The sequence below is a fragment of the Castanea sativa genome, chromosome 3 (genome assembly GCF_040712315.1).
Source record: "Castanea sativa cultivar Marrone di Chiusa Pesio chromosome 3, ASM4071231v1".
Classification (NCBI taxonomy): Eukaryota; Viridiplantae; Streptophyta; class Magnoliopsida; order Fagales; family Fagaceae; genus Castanea; species Castanea sativa.
Genome location: NC_134015.1, coordinates 50,903,401 through 50,921,087, shown reverse-complemented (window position 1 = coordinate 50,921,087; position 17,687 = coordinate 50,903,401). Strand labels below are relative to the sequence as shown.

The 17,687-nt window shown below is 35.9% G+C and overlaps 1 protein-coding gene and 1 pseudogene across 3 annotated transcripts; both read right to left on the bottom strand.

Moving 5' to 3' along the window:
• Nucleotides 1-1,867: 1,867 nt before the first annotated feature.
• Nucleotides 1,868-9,952, bottom strand: LOC142628042 (uncharacterized; annotated as a pseudogene).
• Nucleotides 9,895-16,952, bottom strand: LOC142628043 (disease resistance protein RPV1-like). 3 transcript variants are annotated; one of them, XM_075801984.1, is made up of 4 exons: nucleotides 16,270-16,951; nucleotides 14,121-15,228; nucleotides 11,165-13,159; nucleotides 9,895-10,542 (listed from the first exon to the last, which is right to left on the bottom strand). In XM_075801984.1, the coding sequence occupies exons 1-4, from the start codon at nucleotides 16,764-16,766 to the stop codon at nucleotides 9,895-9,897; spliced, it is 4,248 nt and encodes a 1,415-aa protein (XP_075658099.1). In that variant the 5' UTR covers nucleotides 16,767-16,951. The 3 variants fall into 3 exon arrangements, with proteins under 3 accessions (XP_075658099.1, XP_075658100.1, XP_075658101.1); XM_075801985.1 differs by having other exon boundaries at nucleotides 14,121-14,874; nucleotides 16,270-16,950; XM_075801986.1 differs by having other exon boundaries at nucleotides 10,251-10,402; nucleotides 16,270-16,952.
• Nucleotides 16,953-17,687: the final 735 nt, after the last annotated feature.

Here is a 17,687-nt window from a genome sequence, read left to right as displayed (position 1 = left end):
TGATTAATGTAGGATTTTCTAAACCTTTGACTCTCCAACCTCTCTCATACTTTTCCTCCCCCTCTCAACTTTGACAATATGCTTCCATTCTCTCTCTCTCTTAAAAAAAAAAAAAAAAAACCTTTAATAGTTAAATTTCCTAAACAACTGCTACTCTCAAATTTTGTTTCCATACTTATAATTTTTTAAAACACCAGGCCAATGGAAGAAACCTATTGCTCTTGTGATCTTTTGTTGTAGCCAGTGGCTATCCGTTGCACATTAAGTGGCTTTGACATGTATGAGTTCAAGTTATCTTTTGTTACTTTCAAAAATTCATTTCTTCACTTACAATCGGTAGGGTTAAGATCGTGAGATTCTGTGTTTTGCTATTTTCTTTTATAGGTTATGTTATTGTATATATTGATTTCCAAAAGATGCTTGAAGTCTAGAACTAAGAAGTTGATAATTGTTTATTTAGTGTAAAAGTCTCATTGTCATTGTCATCGTCCTTTCAAGGTTGTTTAATCTTAACATATGACTTGAGTAAGCTGGTCTTTTCAAAATAAACAAAAACTAAACATGTTGTAAATCATAAATTGGATTATAGGGATCAAGCAGTTATCATCTAGGTTTTTTTTTAAAATTTTTTTTATACAAAATAAAAATTTTACTCTAGCCAAATCTAAGTGTATATGTATGTAAAGCTCTTTCTTGGAGACTTTAACCCCGGCCCTTGCCCCCATACATCATACCCCACCCCACAAGTACTAATACTTGTGGAGTGACTATCATACCAAGGGTGTGCGGTGGTACGGTGGAGGGGATTTAGTCAATGACAATTGAATTTGCAGAGGAAAAACAACACGACTATTCAATCTGCATTAGACTCCAAAACTTCTTTCTCAAGTAAGTTTCTTGATATTTCAATAAAGAAATACAAATTGACTTTTTTCCTACAATGAATTGAGTTTTGGGTTAATGGTTTTTTTTTTTTTTTTGAGTTTTGGTTTAATGATGATTGTATATTCTATATGTTGTGTGTGCTTTCTTTTCTATGAATTTCAATAATGTATGAATTGAGGATTTTAGCATTTGGTTTATTAAGGTTTTTTTTTTTAAAAAAAAATTCTAAATTTCATCTCTATTTCGTTATTTTGTTTAGCTTTTGTTACTTTTTATAATGAACTCATTACTAACAAAGTTCTATGATAATTATGATATAATATATGTACAACATTCTCCAAACTTATCTTATATAAAACATTATAATATTATCCGTGCATCGCACGGGCAACTTATTAGTTCATATAATGATCTGGCTTCCTTTCGTGCACGGAACACTAGGCAATTTAGCTTTACTCTGTGATATCTTTTACTTGTTAATACAATACATGTAATAGTTATCTAAGCTGATTCTGATAAACAAAGCACAGCAACGGTTTATTTAATATGATTAATTGACTTACAACAGTTTTCCCAGATTTTCTAATATCCAAAATCCAGCCTGCTCTCCCTCAATTAATTTACCTTTTCACTACTTGTTATCAAAGAAAAATAAATTTAATATCAATTCATCATTAACATCATTTTTATTATGTATTGAAGACAATAAACATGCCAACAATTTTTAAAATTTTGTATCTCCATACTTTGTTGGTTAACAAATAAGTATTTCAGAAAGAAATTGAGTAGAAGAGTTGAAGTAATAACCACTCTTCTATAACTTGTCTCCAATTGCTCCAATACATAATCCCGAAGAAGAAAGAAGAAGAATCATATGTTTGGATTAACTTTTTGCTGAAAATCTTATTTGTTAATTTGCTAGACGTTGACAAAATAAAATTGTACCTAAAAAACGTGTAACTTTAAAAAGTCATATATAGGCTGTTGTAATAAGTGAATGTGATATTAACAATTCATATGATTAAACAAAAAAAATACAATACATATGAAAGGTGCATACAGGAGGTGCAAATTACTTTAATCACTAACAGCATAAGCATAACAAACTAAACACAAAGATGGAAGAAAGAACAATGAAAGAGTAAACAACCATAGTAACTCATGCCATATGAAGATGTTCTTTGCTGTTCTGTTCTCTTCAATCTTTTGCATTTTTCTTTCAACCTCACTGCCAGATTTAGAGATACAATCATCTTCTTCAAAGGTCACTGAAAAATTTTGCTAGTCTTTCTGGGATGGATTTCTGTCTCTGGTTCAATGATTCTTTGTCTCCCTCATAATCATCATCACCGTCAAAAACCAAATAAATCCCCCAATTCTTTAGCTCAACCCCCTTCATAAATGGTGGGTTTCTCTTTGTCACATGTATCTTATAACCATCTTTCAATGAAGAAACTAATGGATGGCAGTTTGGATATTGACACAAGTGGATTTGATTGTCATTTGTCTTTGGTACTCCCATTAACTGCAAGCTTGTTTTGAATATCGGGAAATCTAGTTTGAGGATACTTGCTTCAATGTCCCCTATTGCAGCTGCAGGGAGGGGATGTCTAAAGTCCTCTGATATTTGATGATTGACAGAGAAGACAACACCTATGATAACACCTTTGATCTGACGGTTTTTAAAGTCTTTAAATCTAACCTCCTCTTGAGAAAAAAAATCTGGAATCTTGCTTCCAGGCATACTTATATTGCGAAAATTTCTCAAAGGAGCCTGCAAAATATATATATCACAAGAGTTCAAATTTCTCTCCTTTTAGTTTTTTTAATATAATGAGAGAGAGACACAATTAGATTTTGGAAGTATTTTCAGGTTGGCTATTTATTAATAAAATTTTATGTTACCTAGCAAAAATATAATGAGAGAGAGAGAGAGAACCTTAGCAAGTCTTCTCTTAACTACTGAGGAGCAAGCATTGCAACCACTCATGTACAACCTTCTCAAGGACTCCAAGCATTCGAGGCCAGGAATATCCACCAGTTTTTCACAATTGGTGAGGTTCAGGTCACATAAGTTTTCCAAGTTTGAAAGATCAGAAAAACTTTCCAATGCAATGCAATTTGAAACATTCACCTCTTGTAAACTTGACGGAAGTGGAGGGAGAGTCTTAAGCTCTTTACAATGGGACAGGGTAAGTTTTTTGAGGATGGACAGGCCCCTCAGGCTGGAGGGAAGGCTGCAAAAATGATTGTGGCCTAGATTTAAAATCTCTAATGTCGACAATTTTTCAAAATCATCAGGAATTTTACCAGATATTTGCCAAGCACAAATGTTGAATTCACAGAGTCTGGATAGATTTAAGAAAGAAGTTGGGAAGTCAATCAACTTAAACTTCTCTTTTGTATTGTGAATAACAGCATCTTTAGGCGTACTGTTTTCAAGTAGTTCAACATGAGGATTCTTCGCCATTTTTATTATCATTAAGCTTGAGAGCATCCCAAAGCTCTCAGGTAAATCTGTCACAGCGGTTTCCTCCATTAGCAAGCACTGCAATGACTTTAACTTTCCTATTGAAGATGGAAGTTTATAGAGTTGTTTACATTTATCCAATCTTAACACAATAAGATTTTCCAACATCCCTATTGATTCTGGCAACTCACTAATATTAGCTTGAAATATGATTAAAGTAGTAAGTGTTAACATGCTTCCAATTGATTCTGGCAATGATATAAGAGATTCACATTTCCTTATTTCAAGCTTTTTGAGTACTTTCAAGGCACCAATCTGATCTGGCAAATTTGTCATTGATGTCCCCTCAATATTAAGCTCAACTATAGAAGCTAATCCTCCAATTGAATCGGGCAGTTTGCTAAGAAAATAATTTTCTCCAATCAATAAGTGCTTCAAATTTGATAATGAGCCAATAGACCAAGGTAGTTCTTTTATTTTAGTACCATTTATAAAAAAATTGGTCAACGATTTGAGATTGCCAATGGAGTCTGGGATTCTGGTCAGTGATCTACAACACTTCAAACTTAGTTCCTCAAGGTTTGCTAAAGATCCAATGGAATCAGGTATTTCCTCTAATGCAGAATGATTAAGGGAGAGTTCTTTCAGAGAACACAGCTTTCCAATAAACTGGGGTAGCCCTTTCAGAAGTTTGCAATCATTTAAACTAAGCATTTCAAGGTTTGTAAGGTGGAAGATAGATTCAGGAAGGATTTCTATAGAGGTTTCATCAAGAAGAAGTTCTTTTAAAGATTTCATGCTGCCTATGTTCTCTGGCAGTTCTTTCACCTTTGAGCAACGTGAGAGGATAAGGCTCTCAAGTTGCTTTAGGCCAGAGACATCACTTGGGAGTTCAATAAGGTTTGAACAACCTCTCAGGATCAAGTGAAGTAATGAACTCAAGCTACCAATTGATTCATTGATCTTTATCAACCGACCACAATGCTCAAGATCAAGCTTTTCCAAGGCTTGATGCCCAGATAAATCTGGAATAGCAGTTAGATTATAGCAACCATGAAGATTCAAAACCTTCAAGTTCTCAAGTACCTGTAAACAAGAAGTTTTTCTTCTTTCAGAAAGGGAAATGTCATCAAATTTCAACGTCCAAATGTATAAGCAGAACAAGCCACAATCACATTAGTGTCTTTGAATAGAAAGAAAAGTGGGAGATAACAAGGGGAAACCAGCTTAAACATGAAATCTATTCCATATGTCAGGCATCCTATCCTTGCTGTCATAATTTAGCTCAAACAATAATGAAAATCGCAATAGAATTTTTAAGAGAAACATACATTGTAATTGTTTGAACACCACAGATGTTCAATTTTGCTTTCTGATAGATCAAGCACCACAACTTTGCAAGGACAAAAATCTGAAGGAAGAGTTTTCATGGGACAGCCTTTCCATTGCAGCCACTTCAGTTCAACAGGAAGATACTTGAACTCCCCTTCCAAATTCACATTATTGATTTGTAGCAGTCTAAGATTGACCATGTTTTTAAAGGATTTGGTGCAAATTATAACCTCTCTCTCTTTCTCTGCTCGATCTTCAAGATAACTTTTATATCTTTCCTTTAAGTATGTGACTGCAGAGGTGAAATTGGGTTTCCTTCGAAAGTTAACCCAAGAAATTTTGTCACCACTTGGATGCTTGACAATGTTTCGTTTTTCAAAGTCTAGGACAATGCCTTCTATACACTGTGTTCCCTATTGTCAATCAAATGGAATTTAATCAGCTAAGGTGTAGCAAGCAAGAAGACAGAAGGAAACAAGTAATATATTAATGAGCACCTAAATATTTCTTAGGATAATTATTGACATTTTTGGTAGTCCAGCCATATAGAATGGACTCCTGCACTATCTGTTTTGTTTCCCCCTAGTTCTAGAATGGTACCATATGTTGTAATTTGGGGCAAGCTTAACATGAACAAGAAATTAAAACATACACAATAGACAGCAAAGTTTAACGTGGTTTGGCCAACTCCATAACTGCATGCACCAGCAATACTAACCAAAATTCTCTATCAACAATATTGTTTACAACCACACTCAACCAAACATTACTAGCAAACAACACTTAAAAACCTCACAAACACAAACTAACCCAAATCTCAATATACCCAAAATAAATTCTCAATACTATCTAACAAACTTAACAAACAAGACACACAATCCAACAGTCTCAATACACCCAATGATGCTTCCTCACCCAATACATCCAACAGTCTCAAACTCTCAACTCACATGAATGGGTATCTTTCAACCACAAGAAACTACCAAACTAATATTCAAAGAAACTCCATGTTTATATAAAAGTCTTCTCTTTCCATGTGAGAAGACCACTAATGCAAAAGCAACCATACTTTACAGGACTACTTACTTACTCCAACTCTTATTCATCTTATTCATTGGTGGACAAGAAATACGAAATTACTTATTTGACAATGAATAAACATACTGTAATACATGCACACAAGCTTGACAGAGGCATTGTTTGACACACACATGAACCATTAAAGGATAAATAAGTCAAATCAGAATTTAAGTCAATTTTTATCATACAACAATCTGATCTAATCATCTCTGGCAATTTTCAATTTGAAAACTGTCATTAAGGAATTAACGGCAGATTGTCAAACAAATAAACATGCTATACTACATGCATACAAGCTTCATGGTGGCATTGCCTGACACACACATAAACCATTAAGGATAAATAAGACAGCTTTCCTAATAAAAGGTATCATGATATGATATGTACCTTCATATCCTTCAAGACAGTCATGATCTCATCACGATCCCAGAGTCTAGTACGCATGCCAGGATCCACAAGGCTATTTTCTCGAACAATTTGTCTTCCCATGTCTCTAACTTGATCATGCATCCACAAAATATTGTCCTCAGTAAACTTAATGAGTGATTTTGCGGTGAGGACTGTGACTGCTCTCTCAGCATTAAAACCACAACCCTTCAATATGTCAATTGCATCTTCTCTCTTTATTCTCATTTCAGCAAATAAACAGGCAAGGTCCAGGAATATACACTTCTCTTGTTCATCTAATCCATTAAAACTTACCATCAAGACATCTTGAAGATAACGTGGGCGAATCTCTTTAAATTTCTGTAGAGCATCTTCCCATTCTTTTGGTTTCCTCTTATCAAACAGGAAAGAACCAAATACTTCCAGAGCCAATGGTAATCCTCCTGTAAGAGACACAATTTGTTTGGACAGATTCAAGAAAGCACCTGTGGGTTTCTCTTCCTTTAGTGCATGGTAACTAAAAAGTTGTAGTGACTCAGATGAATCCAACTCTCTGACCTCATAGAACTCATTCACAAGATGCTTGGATAATACTTCTCTGTCTCTGGTTGTAATAATTATTCGACTTCCTTTATAAAACCATTCTCTGTTGCCAATTAGAGCATTTAGTTGGCTTATATTATCAACGTCATCCAAAACAACTAGAACTTGCTTCTCATTTACCATCTCTTTGATGGCAGTGGTACCAGCATTAATCTCCCTTATAGGAGACACCTTACCAGGAGAAATATTATTGATAAGTTGATTTTGAAGAGATACTAAACCATTGTCTTGGGCTGAAGTTTCTCTAACATTTGAAATGAAACTCCGGTACTTAAAGTGACCAACAAGACTACCATAGAGAGCCTTAGCCAGGGTTGTCTTACCAACCCCACCCATCCCATAAAATCCCAAAACTTGGATTCCATTGTTTTTAACATCTAGCAATCTCATCAGTTTTTCAATATGAGAATCAAGCCCAACAGTGTATGCAGCCACACCCACTGGAGTATTGCTCAATTCAATAAAAACCCTTGTGACTAATGCCTGAACCAACTGTGCTTCTTCACTGACAAAAACATGATTACGGCATTAGGAATTTAGAATATAAAAGGCAACAAAGATGCATATACTATAACACCTCAAATAGCAATGGAAGGGACTTGAATAAATGTGTACACTATTACTGCTTCCAGTTTGATGACAAATATAAATGAAAAATGCTAAAGATATTATAAATTCTACTACATAACCTTTACAAACTGAAGTTGCAATGAATGTGACTGGTGAATTTCAAAACATAATAAAAGAATGTCAGAATTACTTTTTTGTGATTGGTAAAAAATCATTTTGTAAAGGCTATATGGTAAAATTTGTAGTATTCCTAATATTACTTAATATAAATTGGATCCAACCAAGATGGAAGATAATGGACGACAGAAAATTCAAATGCAGAGTTAATGATAATACCAACTAATAGTTAGCAGCACATTTCTTGTTAATTATTTCCATATGTTATTAAAGTACCTAAATGGTTTGGATTCACATAAAGTTTAAGACTTGACTCGTTGTAATGCCAAATGAATGTGAATGATGGCTATAACATCAACAGGAAACAATAATTAACAACCATTAAACAATAATTTTTATGCATATGTGACATGACAAAGAAGGTTAAACGGTGATGTTCATCACCTTAACAAGGTACTTTTTTTTTTTTTCTTTATAGAGGGGCAAAAAGCCACCCTTATTCACTCAGATAATAATTATCATACACAGTCTATACATACACTGCACAATTTAAGTTCAAATTGTGAAACCGTGTTTTGAAAACACAATTTTAACCAATTGTATGTACGGCAACGTGTGATAAACTATGTGCAACAAGAATAACCCTATTTACTCAACTAGTATTGTACCATCATTTTATTATTATTATTTACGCCATGTGTAGCCCTATCACAAGAAGGTGAACAGTAAAATTTTTCATTGTTGTATCAATTACCATTAGTGGCCTTTAATAAATAAATTTTTTTTGAAATTCTATATGTAGTAACATGTTTATCGTGATTTGATATAAGTCGAGAAATCAGAAAGAGGTAAAAAAAAACAAAAAAAAGAAGATATGTTAATTAAAGATGTGATAAAGTATTAGGCTTCATTCTACAATATCTTGTATATTTATCAATAAGGTAAAACTTAGGTAGAGTACCTTAGTTACTGTTTTTTAGGTTTCGATTCAGTTATGTGACTATTTAGTTAAAAAATACACTTTTATCTCATGAGAAAAATACACATGTAGAATTTTAAAAGAGAAATTTAAGCAACAACACCAAAGTCATGTACCTAAGCCTTGCTCGTATCTATAATTTTTATACAGAAAATCCCAAGCTGGGCAATAAAACATTAAAATCTGCTAAAGTTTTCAACTCAACCAATAATCTCAGAATCCTTAGAACCACAATCAAAACCAAAAGCAAAACCAGTTCCACCATTTTTATGAAATGAATTACCTGCTGTTGAAAACCCAACTAGGAGTTTCACCAGCTTTTTCCATAGCTCTCCTCCACCTCATAACCTTGTCCTTCCCGAACCTCTCCTCATGGTTCCTAAAATGTTTTTCCAAAGCTCCTCTTTGTCTCCGAACATCCTCCGGGTCAACTCGGTAGAACACGGGGAGTACGAGTAGTCTCTGGCGCTCGCATAGCTTTGAAAGCTCCTCGAGGCACCATTGCGAAGACGCGTAGTTCGGGGACATGATGACTATGGAAGCAGCCGAGTCCTCCATGGCCTCGACAACGACGTCGTCGCGGCCGAACGCATTGTCATGGCGGAAGACTCGGACGCCATGGTTCTGGAGGGAGCTGTAGAGGTTGGTAGTGAAAGTACTGTGGCGTGTGTCTTCTTCGCTTGTGAAGCTTAGGAACACGTCCCAGTGTAGCCTGAAAGCTCGTCGTGGTGGTGGAGTTGACGAAACGGAAACGGGGTCGTTGTCCTCCATTTTCTGCTAGCTGCAGTGTTCTACGAGATTGGATGCCAATTGATGATTTGTATTTGTATTCTGCGTGTATATTTGGAATGTGAAGACTGAAGAGTCAAGCTAAATTAAGGTATTTATACAAAAAGAAGAAAGAGAAAAGTCAATTAAGGTAGGCACAGACTTTGGAGTTTTTTTTTATGTTATTTATTGTAAGCTGGTTCTGATTGACAGAGCAAGCCAACGGTCATTTTGGTTCAATTCTAATTTCTAAGGAAGAATTTTCCAAAATAATTATTTAAATTAGTTTATTTTGGGAGTATAGTTTTTAGTTCTTTTAGAAAAATTAATTTTCAAAGTATGATTCTACTTAAAATTGTGATAGTTTAAGTAAAATCATGTCAAAATTTGTGAATTGGAAAGGCAATCTCAAGTCAAAATTTGGATCTTTAACTCACAATTTCAGATCAAAAAAGTGTGTAACAACTGAAATTGTGAGTTGAAAACACATTTTCAAGTTGGAAATTGTATCTTCAACTCACAATTTCAATTCAAAAAAAAAGTGTGTAATAGGGTGTGTGTAATAGAATAATAAACAAAGTTAACAATGATAGCTGAAAATAAAGATAAATATGAAGACTACAAGTTGTATCTGCTGCTGTTGCAACAGAAGTTAGTTGCTTTCCGAAGGGGCTGAAGCCTTGCAGGTATAGTTTCTCCTCCTTTAAAAGCAGAAGCACCTTCGAAAAAGCGGCAAAAAGTGCCACCAATGGGGCTCTCTTTCAATTTCTTCTTGTTCCTCAATCTCTTGCACTTGGCTTTCGACTTCACAGCCTGATTCGGGGATGTGATCTTCTTCCTCTTCAGGAAAACTGAAAAACTTGGCTAGTTTTTCTGAAATGGACAGTTGGGATTCATCCAACGATTCTTCATTTCCATCATAATCATCGTCACCTTCAAAAACCAAATGAACCCCCCACTTTTTCAGCTTGAGTCCCTCAATGTAGGGTGGGTCGTCTATTGTCACATGTATATTATAATCATCTTTCAATGAAAAAGATAACGGATGCCACTCTGGAAACCGAGACAAGTAAAGATGATCTTCATGTGTCTTTGGGACTCCCTTTATGTCCAGCATTGCATTGAACACAGGTCTATTCAGTTTGACAATATTTGCTCGTATACCTGTTAGTAAGGGGTCTTGATCTCTTAAGTTATCTGGTATTTGATGGCTGAAAGAGACAATAACACCTATTATCACACCTTTGATCTTAAGGTTTTTGCGTTCTGAAAATTTAACTACCTCTTCAGAAAACCAATCTGGAATTTTGCTTCCAGGCATACTAAGAGAGAACATATTCCTCAAAGAAACCTGCAATAAAAATTTTTTAGAAAAATAAATCCTTATTCTTAGTTAAAGTACATTTTGGTTCCTCCAAATTTGAATTTGTTATCCGTTTGGTCCTATTGTCTTGTATCAATTTTGCAATATCAATCTTAAAGTTTTAAATTACCATCAATTTAGTCCTATCTATTCCTATTAATCTTGGAAACATTAAGTATCACATAAGCCCCACATGACAGTAATACCACGTTGAATTGGACGAAAAATACTGAGGAATTGACATCCATGATCAAAAGGACTGCATGAACAACAAAGATCAAACTAAAACACAACCATATTCACAGCACACAGGAATTCAAAACTAGATCAAACTAAATAAAACTAGGAATGGAAACCCCACAGGCCTTTCTGAGCAAGACCAGGAAGGCCCTCAAAACCTTTTTGCATTGAGAGCTACCTCAACTGGGTTGGAGCAAGCAGTGCCAAGTCCCAACAGAACTTTGAACTATAATGATATTGCAAAAATTGAAACTAGAGATCAAATTTGGAGGGATAAAATGTATTTTAGCTGATTCTACTTAAATGAAAATATCATGAAAGAAAGTTTCTGGCCTACGATAGGTAATATGCAGAGAGAGAGAGAGAGAACCTTAGAAAGTCTTCTTTTAACCACAGATGAGCATGTCTTGCACCCACTCATGTACAACCTTCTCAAGGACTTCAAGCATTCAAGGCCTGGAATATCCACCACCATCTCACAGTTTGTAAGGTTCAGCTCCTCTAAGCTTTCTAAGTTTGAAAGATCAGACACCCTTTCCAAAGCAGGACAGTCTGCAACATTCACCTCCACCAAGCTCGAGGGAAGCAGAGGGAGAGACTTGAGCTCTTCACAGTTGGGCAATAAAAGTTTTTTGAGCTTGGAAAGGTCCATCAAGCTGGATGGGAGACTGAAAAAATTATTGTGGCCTAGATTCAAAATCTCCAATGATGACAACTTTTTAAAATCATCAGGAATCTTCCCACATAGTTTCCAAGCACGAGCATTTAGTTCTTTTAGTGAGCATAAATTGGAGAAAGAAGTTGGAAGTACTGTAGAATTAGGCACACTGTTTCTAGGTAACTCAAAATAAGGCTTCTTAGGCATTTCTAATATCATTAAGCTCAAGAGCTTCCCAAAGCTTTCAGGCAATTCTGCCACAGCAGTTTCTCCCATCAGCAACCGCTGTAAAGACTTCAAATTTCCTATTGATGCTGGAAGTTTATAGAGCTCTGTACAATTACTCAATCTTAATGTAATAAGATTTTCCAGCATCCCTATGGATTCTGGCAATTCAGAAATTTTGGCATTGGATATGTTCAGAGTCATAAGAGCCAGCATGCTTCCAATTGATTCTGGTAAAAATTTAAGATGTTTACAGTTCAACATCTCAAGCTTCCTTAGCATTTTCAAATCACCTACCTGATTTGGTAGCTGTGTGATTGATGTCCAATCTAAATCAATCTCAACCAGAGAACCTAGTCCTTCAATTGAATCAGGCAATTCAATAAGAGACAGACATTTTCCAACAGATAACTCCTTCAAAAATGATAACAACCCAATAGAAGGAGGCAGTACTACAATTGCACTACCATAAATTAGAAGTTTTGTCAAAGACTTGAGATTGCCAACAGAATCAGGAATTGTGGTGAATGATTTGCACCCTATCAAACTTAGTATCTCAAGGTCTGATAAAGATCCAACAGAATCAGGTATTTCCTTAATAGCAGAATGATTAAGAGAGAGTTCTTTCAGGGAGCACAGCTGTCCAATGCACTTGGGTAGTGTTGTCAAAAATCGGCATCTTTTCAAACTAAGCTTTTCAAGTTTTGTTAAGTGGTAAATGGATGTAGGCAGCTCCTCTATAGCAGTTTCGTCAAGAAGAAATTCTTTCAAACACTTCAAGCTCCCTAGGTCATTTGGTAACTTTTTCAATTTTGAGCAGCCAGAGAGGATAAGGTTTTCAAGATGTTTCAGCCCTGAGATATCAGTAGGAAACTCAATAAGGTTTGAACAATCTCTCATGTTCAAATGAAGTAATGTACTCATGTTCCCAATTGATTCATGAATCTTAGTCAGTCTACAGCAACCTTCAAGAATAAGCTTTTCCAAGGTTTGGTGCCCAGATAAATTGGGAATATCAGCTAGATTGTAGCAATTGCGGAGTTTAATAACCATCAACTTCTCAGCCACCTTGTTACTATACCAACCCCACACTTGCTCAATTCTACTTTCGGAGAGATCAAGAACAGCAAGTTCTCGAGGAAGAAATTCAGAAGGAAGAGCTTTCAGAGGACATCCTTTCCACTGTAGCCACTTCAGTCCAGCTGGAAGATATTTATACTTTCGTTCCAATCTCACATGGTTGATTTGAAGAAGTCTTAGATTAACCATTGATTCAAACGGCTTAGTGCAAAGTACCACCTCTCTTTTTTTCTCTGCATTATCCTGAAGAAATTTCTTATACCTTTCTTTCGCATATGTTAATGCAGAGGTGAAATTGGGTGTTCTTTGAAGGTTTTCCCAAGAAATTCTCTCACCACTTGCATCCTGAACAATGGGCCTCCTTTGAAAGTTTAGGACAATTCCTTCTATACATCTTGTTCCCTATTGTCAATCATATAGAAAAAACTTAAAAAATTTGAATGTAGCCAAGTGAAACAGAGACAATAAACAAATAGTTATCAAGTTAAAAACTGTAAGATTTCAATTAATCACATAAGAATATTATCCATCCATTGAAAACTTAGAACATCTAAGGAGCTGGAATGGGGCCAAACTGTAAGATTCAGATTTTTTTTTTAATAATTTTTTTGGAAGTAAAATATGGAGCTGGCAGAATTCAATTCAACCATCTCTTCTTGCCAATTTCAAACCCAGAAATAATTAGCCAATCTCTCTCTCTCTCTCTCTCTCTCTCTCTCTCTCTCTGTTTAGTAAGTAGAGGAAAGAAACAAACTTTCCCTCCATGGAAGAGGACCTGACTAAAGGATCAAAAAAGATCAACCCATCTAAATTGTTGGAGGGTGAGGAGGATAGCGAAGAGAAGAACATATTGAACGACAAGTTGAATATGCTTGTGTGGTAGGCCATTTAAGGGCTAAGAAGGTTCGACAAATTGTTTGGTCTCATGTCAATTGAGCCATAGATATGTTATATCTTAGCCTTTAATTTATGAAATATTAGGATTTGGAGAACTTCATTGTGGAATACAATCGAAGTCTAGAAGATCCCAATTCTTCTTGTTCTCATCTATGGTATAGTCTGAAGATGTTAGCTTGAACAATTTTTATCATCTCTCTGAAAGTTATGCAATCTCCCATCAATCTTCACCAACTGGAACTCTACCCTGAGAGTGAGAAGGAAATTTGAAAATACACTACTGCATGAAGCTACAAGTGGAGCACAAACATTAGTATTCCCTTTTTCCCTAGAGGATTATAAATAGCAATATGATGCATGTAGTGAAATATGCAAGTACTTTTCTATATTTGCTGCTTGGATTCAACAAAAAAGGAACAGGAAAAAAAAGAAGAAAAAAGATGAGGTATCTCACTATCAGTCATACCTTCTCACCCTTTAAGACAGTCATGATTTCATCATGATCCCACAGTCTACTGCGCATACCAGGATCTACAGGACTTTCATCTAGAACAATTTGTCTTCCCATGTCTCTAATCTGATCGTGCATCCACAAAGAATTGTCCTCAAAAACCTTAATGAGTGATCTTGCTCTGAGCACTGTAATTGCTATCTCAGCCCTAAAACCACAACCTTTCAATGCATCAAGTATATCCTCTCTCTCAAGTTCCTTTTTAATGAATAAACATGCAAGGTCAAGGAATATACATTGTTCTTGTACATCTAACCCATCATAACTTATCTTCAGTACATCCTGAAGATTGCGTGGACGAATTCTTTCCAATTTCTGCAAAGCATCTTTCCATTCCTCTGTTCTCCACCTTTCAAACAAAAAAGAACCAAATATTTCCAGGGCCAATGGTAGACCTCCTGTAAGAGAGACCATTTTCTTGGATAGATTCATAAATCTTTCTGTGGGTTTCTCTCTTCTTAGTGCATGGTAGCTAAAAAGTTGTAGTGCCTCAGTCGGGGCCAACTCTATGACCTCATAAAACTCATTCACAAGAAGCTCAGGTAGAACTTCACGGTCTCTTGTGGTAATAATAATTCTACTCCCTTCAGAAAACCAATCTCTCCCGACTAGCACTTCAAGCTGTCTTACATTGCGAATATCATCCAAAATAACAAGAACTTGCTTCTCATGGACCATTGCTTTGATTGCAGAGATACCAGAATCAATCCTATACACAGGAGGCTTATCAGGAGAAAGACAATTGATAAGTTTGTTTTGAAGGTACACTAAATCATCATCTGTTTCAGAATTTTCTCTATCATTTTTCATGAAAACAAGGCACTCGAAGCTACCAACGAGTTTATTGTAAAGAGCTTTAGCAAGTGTGGTCTTACCAACCCCACCCATCCCATGTAATCCCAAAACTCGAATGCCATTGGATCTAACATCTAACAAGCTCATCAGTTTTTCAATACGAGAATCGAGTCCTACTGTATATGGAGCCACATCAAGTGGAGTACTGTCTAGTTCTTCTAATACCCTTTTGACTAAAAGTTTAATCAACTTCGCTTGTGCCTCATTGCTGCCAATAAACATAAATGAGTCCATAGGAAACAAACTAGCAAGGAGATGCTAATAAATAAAAAACATCAACAGTCAAATGGTAGAGAGAAACTTAGATAAGATGTGTATCAAGTGCCTACTTTGATAAATACAAGTGCTTCAAATTCTATGGCCTTCTAAAGGATGACAACAATGTGCAACACCGGAGTATATAAGGGAAACAGCTATTATGTGCATAAAAACAGAATCATAGGTGAGACTGAAATGTATAAGCATTATCCTAGCATGTTATTTCACTTTATCATATATGTTTTGGCTTGTGTATATAAAACATTGAGTGAAGTCTGTGAGCCACAACAACTGCTAAATGACCACTTTGATGATGCCATACTACTGGCTTCTACAAAGCATAAGAGTATTTGTTAAGATAAAGACTGTTAGACGACATAAATTGTAAATATGAGTGAGAAGCACCAGATGGTCGCATCTCCCTTCATGGATCATATCCGATGTTAGACTCTTAAGTTGCTGATAGAAAAATTGAGATATTTGAGTGGTTCAAGCATTATCATATTCCATGTTCCCATTGTTATGGTTCTAAGTAAACCCCATATAGGGTCAAATCACAATGTCATGTACATCATGTCCACAGCTGCAATAAATATCATCGATAGTTCAGATATGCCAGTTTCTAGCTTCTGTTAATACTCATCTCATAGGACTATAAATTTGATTTTTAAAAAATTGTTTAAAATTCAATTAAACAATTTATCAACAAAAATGGGGTGGCCCTTTTGGTAAAAAGACGGGGCAAATTGGGGCAACCAAAATAACATTGATAGATGTAATAAAAAAAATGAAATGACAATTAAATAAAAAACAGAGGGAATGACTTCGTACAGATAGATGGCAAAAAAGCATACGTGACGAATCTTGTCTAGTTTGTTAAGATCTATAACTAAAACCCAAAATTTTGCTACTATGTTATTATATTAGTAAAAGCACAATTCAAACAAAAGGATTAAACATACATACATACATATGCATATTAACACCGTACCTGTCTTTGTCTTTGTCTTTAAAAACAAAACCAGCTTTTCCACCAGCTGTTTCCATTGCTTCCCTCCACTTCGTCACCTTTTCCTTCTCGATTCCCTTCTCTTCATGTTCCCTAAAATGTTTTCCGAAGAAGGGTCCTCTTTGTTTCCGAACATCCGAAGGGTCAACTAGGTAGAACACAGGGAGAATAAGCCTCTTACACTCGCATATCTTCGAAAGCTCTTCGAGGCACCACCGCGACGACGCGTAGTTTTGGGAGATGATGACAATGGAAGCCGCGGACTCCTCTATCGCGTCGAGTAGAGTCGGAGCGTTCTCGTCTCCGCGGCGCAACCCATCGTCGTCGCGAAAAGCTCGGATGCCTTTGTTGTGGAGCGAGGTGTAGAGGTTGTTTATGAAGGGGTAGAGTGTGTCTTCGCCTCTGAAGCTCAAGAACACGTGCCACCGGAGCCTCGAATCTTCGGAACTGGAAATGGCGTCGTCGTTGTGATCTTCCATGTTTCTGACTAGTGCAGACTGTAGTGTTCTTGACTTTTGTAGTACATAAAGTTAAAGGGACTTGAACCGGAAAATTATTAGATAGATCGGAATCTCTTTCTTCTCACACGAGGGTGGGCTTAATGATGGACCTCACATGGGCCACCCTCGTATGAGAAGAGGAAGCAATGCTCAAGAGTAAAGTAATACCCCTTCGAACCTGATCTCTTCCTTGTGTTCTTTCATAGGATTTTACTGTTGCGTACATTATGCTTTGGAGTTACTTTTGACCAACATTGCACGTTGAGCATTCACGTTGCGTCTTCCAAATGTCATGTTTTAGCATTAAAGATCCAAAAACCCTATTACCAGGACTTGTAAACTCAAAAAAATTTATAATTGTACTATGTTAATACTTTTTTAACGTGTAATAAGAGAAATAGAGATTAGAGATAGAAGTGAGAAGTACTTTTATATTATTTTAATGTGTAATATGGTGAAATAAAAATTAAGATGTTAGGTATATTGTAAAATAGTATGGTATATGTAAGTGCACAATTGCACCTGGACCCAAGAACAGTTATGGGCTCAGGCCCAATGAGCCTTAAACAATAAAAATTTGTAGAGAGTGGGCTTGAAACCCAGGTTAGAAGTAAGTGAAGATTAAATGACAAACTAAAGATTGCCAGTATTTGGAAACAGCAAGAAGTAATATGAATAAGTCTCCTCGGACGTAGGCCGAGAGCTGTTCTTATATTATCTCTCTCTCTTTGTCCTTTTTCTTTTTAGGTTACAAAAAGTCCGTCCCCCTATTTCTGTTTTAGATCTCTCCTTAAATACTCTTCTTTTTAATACTTTATACACGTGTTGCCCCCACTCCTCCCTTAGCCTAGATATTTCTTTTCTTAGTGCCTTTGAACAGTAACTAGAAGTTTCCCTTCC